The sequence below is a fragment of the Rattus norvegicus genome, chromosome 11, assembly GCF_036323735.1.
Source record: "Rattus norvegicus strain BN/NHsdMcwi chromosome 11, GRCr8, whole genome shotgun sequence".
NCBI classification, from domain to species: Eukaryota; Metazoa; Chordata; class Mammalia; order Rodentia; family Muridae; genus Rattus; species Rattus norvegicus.
The window spans coordinates 92,281,022-92,292,509 of record NC_086029.1 but is presented as its reverse complement, the minus strand read 5'-3'; the positions used below and the strand labels follow the sequence as shown (position 1 = coordinate 92,292,509).

The following is an 11,488-nucleotide window of genomic DNA, read 5'->3' as shown; positions in this document are numbered from 1 at the left end:
GCTCTGAGTGGTACCTTGTCTCAAACACACACACACACACACACACACACACACACACACCCATCAAGTAAATAAATGTTTAAAAAAAAAAAAAAAACTAGGGCTGGAGAGATGGCTCAGCGGTTAAGAGCACCCGACTGCTCTTCCAGAGGTCATGAGTTCAATTCCCAGCAACCACATGGTGGCTCACAACCATCTGTAAAGAGATCCGATGCCCTCTTCTGGTGTGTCTGAAGACAGCTACAGTGTACTTATATATAATAAATAAATAAATCTTAAAAAAAAAAAAAAACTAGAGAGGGAGAAGACAGAACACTCCATAATCTCAGCCTAGTACACTAAGGGTTGATTACTTTATGCGTCAGGCTAGCCCCCGAAAGTGTTTTCCTAGGTGTCTATATATTGTCACCCACTCCTGCTACTGCTACATTTTCTTTGAGAAAGGCAGGTAATATCAAAACCCCATCTGAGTGGAAGAAAACAGGCAGGACATATCAGGCTCTTACAGAAGTGGTATTTAGTTTAACAGAAAATTATAGAAAGTGAGTTTTTAGTTTCAGACCCCAGGGCAAGGGACTGAAGTGCATATTTTACATATCAAAGTAGACCTAGCCTCCAGGTTCTCCCAGCATCCCCCAGTCCCTAACTGGCATACCATGAACTTCTCTCTTCTCTTCTCTGAGAAATCAGTTTCTCTCTTTCCCCATCCTCATGGCGACTCCCCTGGCCTCAATCCTTGGGAAATCTATTGGGAGCAGCTTCCCAATAAACCTGCCTTTAATATAATCTAGTCTGGGGCTGGAGAGATAGCTCAGCAGTTAAAAGGACTGACTGTGCTTCCAGAGGTCCTGAGTTCAAATCCCAGCAACCACACAGTGGCTCACACCATCTGTAATGGGATCTGATATCCTCTTCTTGTGTGTCTGAAGACAACTACAGTGTACTCATGTAAATAAATAAAATCATATATATATGTATATGTATATATATGTATATGTATATATATATACATATATATATATATATACATATATGGTTTGAATTGGCTCATTTCACCAGCAGAGAAGTATCCAATGGGTATGGTGGCACAAACTTATAGGTCAGCATTTGGGAGACAGGCAGGTTGAGTTTCATGGTAGCCTGACAGGATCCAGCTTCTTTTCTTTCCCCGTCTTTCTTTTTTAGAGCTTTGATCTCCTTTTCATTACTAGGGGCATGAATTCTTACTGTTTTTATGTATGTTGCGAGTGTCTGTGCATGAATTTGAAGTGCTCTTCCTCATTAGCCGTCTACCTAGTGTTGTGCTTTATAAAAAAGAATGAGGGGTTGGGGATTTAGCTCAGTGGTAGAGCACTTGCCTAGCAAGCGCAAGGCCCTGGGTTCGGTCCCCAGCTCCGAAAAAAAGAAAAGAAAAAAAAAAAAAAAGAATGAATGAGGGCTGGAGAGATGGCTCAGCAGTTAAGAGCACCCGACTGCTCTTCCAGAGGTCATGAGTTCAATTCCCAGCAACCACATGGTGGCTCACAACCATCTGTAAAGAGATCCGATGCCCTCATCTGGTGTATCTGAAGACAGCTACAGTGTACTTACACATAATAAATGAATAAATCTTTAAAAAAGAAAAAAGAATGAATGAATCAAAAATATGTTTGATAGAGGCACGGTATGGGGAAGTGGGAGGAGGTGCCTCTGGGGGCCCACGCTAAGGCATCCTTTCCCCCTAAGGGACCAGTCACAGGACAGCATAGTATAGAATAGAGTTTATTCAGGGCATGGGAAGGGGAGTTAAGGAGGGAGTAAAGCAGAGAGAGAGAGAAAGAGAGAAAGGGAGAGAGAGAGAGAGAGAGAGAGAGAGAGAGAGAGAGAGAGAGAGGAGAGACTGGTTGGAACATGTGGAGAGAGAACAGGGAGGAGAATGGGGAGAGAAGGGACAGACAGGGTGAGAGTAAGAGATTAAGAGGATAAGAGAGTAGGAGGGAGAGGAGGGGGCAAGCAGCCCCTTTTATAGTGAGTCCGCACGCCTGGTTGTTGCTGGGTAACTGTGGGATGGAGCCTAGAAGGGATGCTAACGCCTAGTTTTTTGTTTGGTGTTTTGGAGATCTCCAAGTGCTGAAAGTAAAGGCTCACACCGGCAGTGCCAGGCCTTTGTGCTTTCTTTAATCCACAGGCACTGTATGCACATTGTAAACATGTAAACAAGCAGGCAAAGCACTCATACACAGACAAATATTAAAAAATAAATAAACAAGCATATGTATGCAACAACTATTTTGTGGAGTTCATCCTTGCTGGGACAAAATACCTTACAAAGGCAACATAAGGAAGGCAAGGTAGCCGTGTGGTGGCTCAAATTCAAAGGTGAACAACACCAAGGTGTGAGAGTCATGGTGGCAGGAGCTGAAGAGGCCTGATCACGTTTCCTTGTTACCAGGAAGCTGAGAGATAAACACTCAGGTCATTTTCTGGGCCCGAGCACTTGGATTTAGAGCTGGTCTTTCCACTTTAACTCAATGCAGAAACTTCTCCTAGCTGTGCAGACACTTGACTGAAGGGAGAGTCTAAGTCCCAAGTTGACAATCAAAGGGTCATTACAATAACTACCTTCTCTTTTCCCAACTCTAGCCTTGCCTCTAGATTGCATGCTATACAATCAGGTGGTGAGGGAAGCTGCCTTCTTTTGCAAGGATAAACAGTCAGGAACGAGGAATATCAGTTGGTGAGCCCAGAGAAAGACCAAGGGCTTGGTTTGCCATCTGTTTTGTGTTGCGTTTTATAAAAAAAGAAAGAAAGAATCAGAAATATGTTTGGTAGAGGTGCCACATGGTGAGATGGAAGGGGTGCCTCTGGGGGCCCATGCTGAGGTATCCCTTCCCTCTGAGGTACCAGTCACAGGACGACAGCTATAGTATAGAATAGAGGTTATTTAGGGTATGGGCAGGGGAGTTGAAGGAGTAGAAACAGAGAAAGGTGGGGGGCAGAGAGAAGAGGAGTAGAGGCCGGCCATGAACAGGTGGAGAGAGGGTGGGGAGAGGAATGGGAAGAAAAGGGACAGAGAGGGAAGAGGGTAAGAGAGAGAGAGGAGGAGGCAAACAGCCCCTTTTAGAGTGAGTCAGGCATACCTGGCTGTTGCCAGGTAACTGTGGGGCACCTAGAAGGAATGCTAACATTCCTCTGTTTTGGTTTAATTAAAAAGGGTGAAACTAGAAAGAGGTGATGGTGAAGGAAGAATAGGGTCATTGTGATCTTCAGCTACTTCCTGCCGACTTGGGGGCAGTGTGTCTCTGGGAACCTAAGAAAATTGGTATGGGGCATGTTGGTCCACTCTTAGGAGAGTTGGCTGTTTTCTTGCTGTCCAGGGCCTGTGGGACCACCTGTGGACAGACAGGAAGGAGCAGGTCCCGTAGGAGTGTCTGTGAAAGACGATTGGAGCACCTACGGGTTGCTTCTCTAGAGCTGTCCTGGACGTAGATTTTGAGTAAATGCCTGGACTTAACAAGATGCACACACACACACACACACACACACACACACACACACACACACACACACACACACACACACAGTGCTTCTCTACAAATAGAGAAGAAAGCTCGGTCTTAGCGCCATCTTCTTTGAGACTCCTGCGCCATGAGAGCGAAGGGCGGAAGAAGAGAATGCGCAGGCTGAAGCGCAAGAGAAGAAAGATGAGGCAGAGGTCCAAGTAAACCATTTTGTGCACCCACGAAGCCTGCGGGAGCAGAAGTAAGGGATGCTGGAGCCCGGAACGCCGGAACAAGTAGTTGGACTGTATGCTGCTGTCGGTAATAAGTCTCAGTAGACCTGGAATGTCACCTCGCCGAGGTCAGCTGGGAAAATGACTACCTTCCTCACAACCAAAACAGTCCCGCTGGCCCTCTGCCCTGGACCTTTGGCATTCTGGACTAGTTCTGTTCTCTCTTGTGGCCAAGTGTAACTCGTGTACAATAAACCCTCTTGCTGTCAGCTGAAGAATCAAAAAAAAAAAAAAAATAGAGAAGAAAACTAAGTACATTTGGGAGAAATTTTTTTTCCTTAGGTGTACCTCTGAAACCCTTAGGTCTTGGTGGCTGGGGTGAGGGGAGTCCCAATCCCAGGGCACAGGGGAGGAATCCTGCCCTCTGGAATATGTAGCAAGTGGGAACTAAGGTTATTGATTGACAGGTCTACTTATCTGGATGGAGTCTATTTGGTCCATGAGAGGGAGATCTGAGTGGTTGCCTGTAGCTTATAAGTCTACAAAAGATATAAATTTGTTAATAACATGAACAGTCTTTCAGATGAGCTTACGGAAGGAAAAAACCTTTTGTGGAGCAGAAGGAGCAAGAAGGGCTTTTTCCTTCTGTCTAGGAGACTGAATATACTACATCTCAAAGACAATTAAAGGAAACGCAGAAATGTGACTACTTTGTGAATGTGATAGTTAATCATATAGTTTAGCACGAAAAGTCCATTGTCAAAAGACAACCAAAGTAAACTTATATTTGAACATGATAGCTTATAGTGTAGATTTATTGTGAGAAGCACTTTAAGTCTACAGTTAGAAGACAACCAAAGAAAATTAAAATTTGAACTTGTGATTGTATGGTGGAATGTTTTATTAGAGTTATGATAATACCAATATAACATTATACCAATTAATGTTAGGACAGTGGCATAGCAAGGAGAGGAAATATGAAGCATTTAGTCACTGGAAACTGAGTTTAGATGAGGAGGTAACAAAAGGTTACATCTGTGAAAGTTCACATATGAACTCGTGCCTCCTTTATCGTGAAGTCTGTGAGGAAGGCAAGCCTGTCTTTTTGATAAGAAATCTGGCAGTCTTAGCTAGTTAACAACTTGACTAATGAGATAATAAGGTGGCAGATTACCTTGGGTAAGGAGCTAGGTCTGTTTTCTAGCTGTCAAGCTATAGTTAGCTTAGCTGTCAATGTAGTCAGAAACCTGGGAAGAGTAAATTATAATCTACGAGTCATGTATTAATTAAAATGGCAGAGGTTGATCTATAGTCCACTACCTAAACAGTGCCCAGGCCCCTGTGGTCTCTATGGCAACTTGGGTAGAATCACACTAGCCATCAGACCCATAACTACTTCCTGTGGGAGTAGTTATGTATGAAATAAGAAATGACTTAGTGACACAGTGACTTAGGCAATATGAGACATTTAACTCTCTGGTTATCCTGTTTGTCCACAGTGTAGATGAAGCCCTGGCAGTGGGCAAGGCAATGAGGTAGTGTTTCTCAGTGGTTATATCATACCACAATCCAGGCAGTCTTGTCACTGTGCCTATATCTTCTTGGAGACCTTGAGGGGGGACAGAGGTGGGGGTCAGGGGTAAGCTGTTAGGCTTTTAGAGTCTCTGTAATGATAAGTTTAAACATTTAATGTTACATTTAGCAGATTTCTGACAAGCTTGAGAACAGTATCTTTTATATCTGAGTTAGACAACCTGTGTTTGTTTAATTACTTGTTCGCGAATATGTCTAGCAAATAAAGAGAGAACATTGTAACTTAATGACAGTAACAAAAACAAAGCTAAACATATATTTAAGGCATTTAAGAAATCATTACTTACCAAGGCAGGATAAAATAAAAACCTTATTTTAATTGCTAAGTGACTTTGACAGACTGTACTCCTAAAGGCATCGACCTAGGGACTGCCCATAACAAAGATGGCGGATGGTCCTGGGCCTGTCCTTAATTAAGAAGGCGCTGAAATGGCAGCCAGCCACGTGACCACCCTTAGCTAAGATGGCATATAAGTTACAGCCCTGCCTGGAGGAAAGTCATATAACAGCAGAAACATGGCAGAGACAAACATTCAGACCAATACAAGAGGAGCAGTGGGGTGGGGGGTGGGGGGTGGGGAGCGCTCGGTGTGAGCTGGAAGCAAGCTGGTGTGGGGCAAGAGCTAGTTCCTCAGGTGGGAGAGCAAGTGCGCTCGAGGTGGCCTCTCTCGCCTGTGCCAGGAGCGAGAGAGAATGTGGAGAGCTGAGGATAGTCAGGTACCCAGAGCAAGAGAGTGAGGGGCAGCTTGGCAGAGAAGAGTCCTGGGCAGAGCGTGAGAGCACAGGGGGCGAGGCGTATGGCCTCGAGAACTCAGCAGTGGCAGAATCAAGGGGGTGGGGAACCAAGAGCAAGAGCAAGTGGCGAGACAATGAGCGGGGAGGGCCTGGATTGCTGGGAGTGGTAAAAGTGCCTTTAAGCAGCCATGTAGACTTATTGGTTGGTGGGTATAGGGGCCAAGTTTAGCCTGTGAATTAGACTGGAGGTGTCCGTAGGGACACAGCTGCGAGGATCTTCCCTTGGGTGAGGGACATTATTAAAATATTCCTACCGGCATCCCAAGAACAAATAATAACAAGGCAAGCGGCCAAGACTATCTAGGCTTGCCTCTTTCTTTTCTGTCACCGCCATGCCATCCAGACTGAGGAAGACCCGGAAACTCCGGGGCCACGTGAGCCACGGCCACGGTCGCATCGGTAAGCACCGCAAGCACCCAGGAGGCCGCGGGAATGCTGGAGGCCTGCATCACCACAGGATCAACTTTGACAAATATCATCCAGGTTACTTCGTTAAAGTTGGCATGAGGCAGTGCCACTTGAAGAGGAACCAGAGCTTCTGCCCAACTGTCAACCTGGATAAATTATGGACGTTGGTCAGCGAGCAGACACGGGTCAATGCAGCAAAAAACAAGACTGGAGTTGCTCCCATCATTGACGTTGTTCGATCAGGCTACTACAAAGTTCTGGGGAAGGGGAAGCTCCCTAAGCAACCTGTCATCGTGAAGGCCAAGTTCTTCAGCAGAAGAGCTGAAGAGAAGATAAAGGGTGTGGGAGGTGCCTGTTCTGGTGGCTTAAAGCCACTTCAGAGGTTAATTAAATGCAAACATTAAAAAAAAAAAAAAAAAGACTATCTAGGCTTACCGGGTCGGTACACGGAAGCTAGTGGTTGAGTGGGCCCTGGGCCCATGGGAAAATGGTTTATCTAAGCTTAGGGTTTTTGTTCAGCAGGGAGAGAAAGCCACTTGAATGGGAGGTGGTTTTTTGAAGGCACAGTACGGTGTGGGGGATGAGGTGAAAGAGCGTACCCCTAAAAGGGGAACATGTCTCTCGCTCCAATTGTGGGATGGGGTGCCCCCAGGAAACACGAGTAGCCATTCTTGATGTAACAGCAAGAGGTAGCTTTTATTAATGAGATCCCGGGTCTTAGCGGGATCCCGGGTCGACACGTATCTCACACAGGAGACAGAGGAATCGACCCCGAGCCTCCAGACTCGGGGGTTTATATAGGGGAGGTTAGGGGCATTCACGCGGTTGCACATGATTGGTCAATTCAAATGGTGCACAGTTACTTTCGGCGCGAAATGACATCAGCAAGGAGTATGTGTTATCTAGCAGCTCGGCAGGCAGGTAGGGTGGCTCATCTCACTCAGGGGGGTGAAGGAAGGGGAGGGGGTGGCTACAGATGATCAATGTCCTCGGGGCTGATAGCTGGTTTGGCAAGTCCTATCTCTGGCTCTCCCTCAGGCACGTCCGGCCCTGCACATCCGGACTCTGACAACGAGCAACCTTTATGAAACTCTAGTTCTACAGAGGGTGCCTCTGCGGGCCCATGCTGGGGCATCCATTGCCCCTGAGAACCAGCCACAGGACGGGTATAGTATATAATAGAGTTTGTTTAGAACATGGGGAGGGGAGTTGAGGGCGTAGAGACAAAGGCAGAGGGGGGAAGGGGAGGGGAAAGGAGGGGAGGGAAGAGAAGAGAAGTAGAGACTAGTCATGAACACATGGAGAGAGGTGTGGGGGAAGGAAATGGGGAGAGAAGAGACAGAGACGGAAGAGAGGAAGAGGGGAAGAGAGAGAAGGGACAAAGAGCCCCTTTTAGAGTGAGTCAGCACACCTGACTGTTGCAAGGAAACTGTGGGGCGGAGCCTAGAAGGAATGCTAACACTTTATTTCTTTTTTCCTTTTTTTTTTTTTTTTTTTTTTTTTTGGAGCTGGGGACCGAACCCAGCTTGCTTGCTAGGCAAGTGCTCTACCACTGAGCTAAATCCCCAGCCCCAACACTTTATTTCTATTTGGCAAAGAGGCCTAGCTACCCAGTGCTTCATGTTTTCCAGATCTTCAGCTCTACCCGTCCGTTGTACATTCATTGTTTCTACAAAGATTTCCTATATGCTGGTACATCTGGATGCTAGGTTACTATGAGGGAAGGAAACACAGTGCCCTCAGGAGGAGCAAACACTCTAGGGAAAGAGGAGGCAGACAGTAAATACATAAATAAAATATACATGCTTGTCACATGTTGGCAATACAGGCTTATGAAGAAAAAAGTGGAGTATAAGGGGTAAAAAGAGACACCTTTAATTTATAAATATATTTTCCTTGAAAATATTTAAGTTCCGTTTCGTATTATAACCACAGTTCACTTATGATAAGAACAAGGCCTAAAATTCCGGTGCTTGGGAGGTAAAGGAGGATCCGAAATTCAAGGTCATTTTCAACTACTTATCAAATTCCAGGTCACCTCGGGCTACGAGACCTTGTCTCAAAACAAACTAACTGTTGAACACCATGGTTCAAGCCTTTAATCCCAGCATTCAGGAGGCAAAGGCAGGCTTCTATGAGTTCAAAGCCAGCCACATAGCAAGTTCCATGAAGAAAATTGCAGCGTCAGAATGATTAAGTAAATACCAGTAATCAGGGAACCTGGAGTGGGGGGCATCGAAAGGGTGTATGTAGTCATCCCTTACATTCCTTAAGGAGGGATGTGCAGGGTGGTATTCATGTGGGTTCCCTCACAGGTGGGGAAGTGGAGATGCTGACTCTGTTCTCTGCCTCTGATCCTCTTCTCCTACCTGGACTGCCTGGTTAGAGGACATAACTTGTCCTGCTGGGACTAGATGTCCCAGGTCGGGTGGTGCTCAAACAGGGCTCCCAAGGAGAAGAGGAGGGAGCAGTGGGGGGAGGGGGAGGGATTTGAAAGGTTGGTATTGGGAGTGGGGGCTGTCATCAGGATGTAAAGTGAATAAAAAAAATAAATTATTGAAAATAAAACGTCTCATGGAAACAGAAAATTGCCGTTCCTGTTGGGCTGCTCAAAGGACAGCTGCACTGCCTCATCTGCGCCCTCTTCAGGTTGGCTCTGGCAAGGGCTGCCCCCAACCTTTCCCAAACACTCCAGTCCGGGCTCTGTGCTTCTCCCCAGGATCCACCTTTCCTTAGTACTGCAGGGTCGTTTGTTTGTTTGTTTGTTTGTTTGTTTGTTTGTTTGTTTGACACAGAGCCCCTCTATGTAGTCCAGCCTGGCCTCTCAAATTCATAGATCCTCTTGCCTTTGCCTTCAGGGTGTCGGGTTAAAGGGTCGTGCCAAAACACCCATCCTTTTTTTTTGAAGTGGTGGGTGGTGGGTTAGAGGGGAGGTTGAACCTTTATCAAAATAGACTGAGAAAAAATCTTTGCTTACACAACTGTGCCTGGGTCTTTGCGCTCCTCAAGCACCAACTGAGATGGAGTGTTAATTCAGAGCAAACAGGCGGTGAGGTCTGAATTGAACCTCTCCCAGGACATCTTGAATGAAAAATCACAGAAGCAGTGATCGATGCAAAAGCAAGCGGAGTTTAATTCCGACACATCAGGGTCATCCCACTTCAAGGGGAGGACACCCCTGAGCAGACTCTAACAGGGAGTTCTAGACCTTGCAAGCAATTGGGGCAGAATTCAAACAACGGTAACTAGGCAGGGTACTATTGATGGGGCGAATCGACCTTCAAAGTGTCTTGTGATGAGTGGACCACTCTGGACTTTCCAGGGTGGACAGTTAGGAGTCACCTGGCTTGTTTGACCATTTGGCTTGCAGTTACTCCAGGAACTAAGCTAGCCCTACCTCCCTGGAAGGTTGTGCTTGGAGGTTTGTGGTGGAATTTTCCCACGGGCCTGGCTTTTTCAAGGCCATTCAATTATGTGTATGCAGATCTCTTTCTGGGGCATAGGATACACATGTACCCTGCCCACTGCGACCACTGATCGCACGAATCATTACGGGAATACTACAGAGTCAGAGTGAGTAAAGGAGTTAGCAGGAACAAGAAAGTTTCACAAGGGAGAAGGCCCGGAAAAGGGGTGTGATGCTCTATTGGGTGAAAAAAAAAAATATATATATATATAAACGCTAAGGCAGGCTAGCACAGGCAGATGGCCTCAGCTGAGACCACATTCTTTCCTTTTAACCAGGGCTCTCTCCTCCCACCTCACTAAATCCCCATAGCTGGCTGTTGTCACGCATGCCCTCAGGCTTCCAAATTCCCTTGGCTAGCTGGGATGTACCCTTGTACACTACACCCTTCCACTGTACCTTTCTCTGGAACTCAGTTGAGTCGCCACATGAAGGAAAGCACCACACAATCTGAGTTTACAATCAACAGGTAACACAATTGTTGGGCCCAGGATCTAACATCTTAATTTTACAAAGTATTCTGTGTTGGAAGTCCTCTGGTGGAAGATCCGCTAGGATTTATTTTACCACTAGAAACAACTGCCTCTGGCTTCCTATATTTTGTCTGCCTCCCTGCTCTCCCTCATCCCCTCCTCTCTTCTCTTCCTTCTTCCGACCTGGAAGTCCTGTCTACTCGCCCAGTGATTGGTCTCTTGTAATGTTTATTTATTGTGTGAAGCTCGGACTACAATGCTCCCACCAGCTTAAAGATCTCATGCTAGGAGAGAAACTGCACATCCTCATCTGGTCCAGCTCTCCGTCAACTCTTTTCTTGTCTGAGAACATGGCCAGCAGGAAAATTGTAGGGAGCCGTATTGGATTTGGGCCTGGCCGTTTTGTGACTGTATAGCTCAAAGTGGCTACGTGACTCTTGGCCACACATACTCCTCTGAGACAACTGCCATAAAGCCTCGAGATTGTGGGACAAAAGCCTCTCCCATGAATTTACGGCACAGGGAGGTAACGTTCACAGGATGCTTCAGCCTAAGCAAAAATCAGTTATCTCCTGAGTCAACACCCGGTGTCTCCACTGCCTGACCTCATCGTCTACCGCCTGACCTCTTTGCCTCCAGCTATCACTGCCTATATCCTCTTCTCCCCCTCCTCTGTGTTTCACAAAGGTCACTCCCACTACCTGAAAGCCTTAAAAGCTGTAACATTCATCCCAATAAACGAGACCTTGACAATAGAATCTTGCTTGGTCTCCTTCTTCTCTCGCCCCCCATTTGGCCCAAGGGTAACGCCCCTTCAGAACCCTGAATAACTGGGCCCGCTGGACGGGTCAGAAAATGGTCACAGCATTTGGAACAACACGTTTAAAAAAAAAGTCGTTTTTTTTTTGTTTTTTTGTTTTTTTGTTTTTTTTTGTTTGTTTTTGTTTTTGTTTTTTTTTTTTGAGACAGGGTTCCTCTGTGTATCCCCAGCATTTTAAAATATATGTTAACTTTGCTCACTTTTCTGACATCTGGATTTTT

General features: G+C 46.1%; 1 protein-coding gene across 1 annotated transcript; it reads left to right on the top strand.

Annotated features, from left to right (window-relative positions):
* Positions 1 to 5,253: 5,253 nt before the first annotated feature.
* Rpl27al7 (ribosomal protein L27A like 7) lies at positions 5,254 to 6,927 on the top strand. The gene has a single exon (XM_039088951.2). It carries the CDS (start codon positions 6,433 to 6,435, stop codon positions 6,910 to 6,912), a length of 480 nt encoding a protein of 159 aa, XP_038944879.1. The 5' UTR covers positions 5,254 to 6,432; the 3' UTR covers positions 6,913 to 6,927.
* The last annotated feature ends 4,561 nt before the right edge of the window (positions 6,928 to 11,488 follow it).